General features: G+C 42.5%; 1 protein-coding gene across 1 annotated transcript in view; it reads left to right on the top strand.

Annotated features, from left to right (window-relative positions):
- Positions 1-212: 212 nt before the first annotated feature.
- The window catches only part of LOC107576499 (galactose-specific lectin nattectin-like), a gene marked incomplete at its 5' end in the record, with an annotated part of 17862 nt that continues 17528 nt past the window's right edge, over positions 213-546 (top strand). The window contains one exon of the mRNA XM_016262666.1: positions 213-467. Coding sequence (XP_016118152.1) covers positions 213-467 — 255 coding nt within the window. The remainder of the gene's footprint in view (positions 468-546) is intronic.

Here is a 546-nt window from a genome sequence, read left to right on the forward strand (position 1 = left end):
ATTTCAGACACAGCTTCTGCCTCACTATTTAATTATTTACTCAAAACCTTCCTTACTGGTATTTTATGAAAATTCAAATCAGTTCTTTTTGGTCTTGAAAAAATAAAACATTTCCAGTCCTAAATATTACACAAACTTCTAATCAGATCAGGTCACTGTAGAATACTAGCAGACATCAGTGAACAGACATGAGTCCTGTTGTTCCCTGCTAGGCATTTCTGGAGAGCTATCTGATGACTGGGCCCACACTCCAGTACACAAGAGAGTGCTGGCAGACCCGGCAGTGGACGCTGGTCTGCGAAGCGTCGGTCACCAGTCCACTCCGTCAAGGCTCTGAATTCCAGCTCAAATCATCTGACTTCAGCTTAGTGGTCACCAGCAAAGCTATCCCTCACCTCAAACTCAGTGAGGAGTACGTCCATCCCAAGTCCCACAAGTTTGTACTACAGCTACAGTCGGAGACCTCTGTCTGATGGATTCAGTTGCTTTTGTCTGTTTGATTTTCTAAACTTGTAAATTTCGGACTACTACTATTTTGTTTTAAAT

This window comes from Sinocyclocheilus grahami, unplaced genomic scaffold (assembly GCF_001515645.1).
Source record: "Sinocyclocheilus grahami isolate Dianchi unplaced genomic scaffold, SAMN03320097.WGS_v1.1 scaffold3812.1, whole genome shotgun sequence".
In the NCBI taxonomy this organism is placed as follows: Eukaryota; Metazoa; Chordata; class Actinopteri; order Cypriniformes; family Cyprinidae; genus Sinocyclocheilus; species Sinocyclocheilus grahami.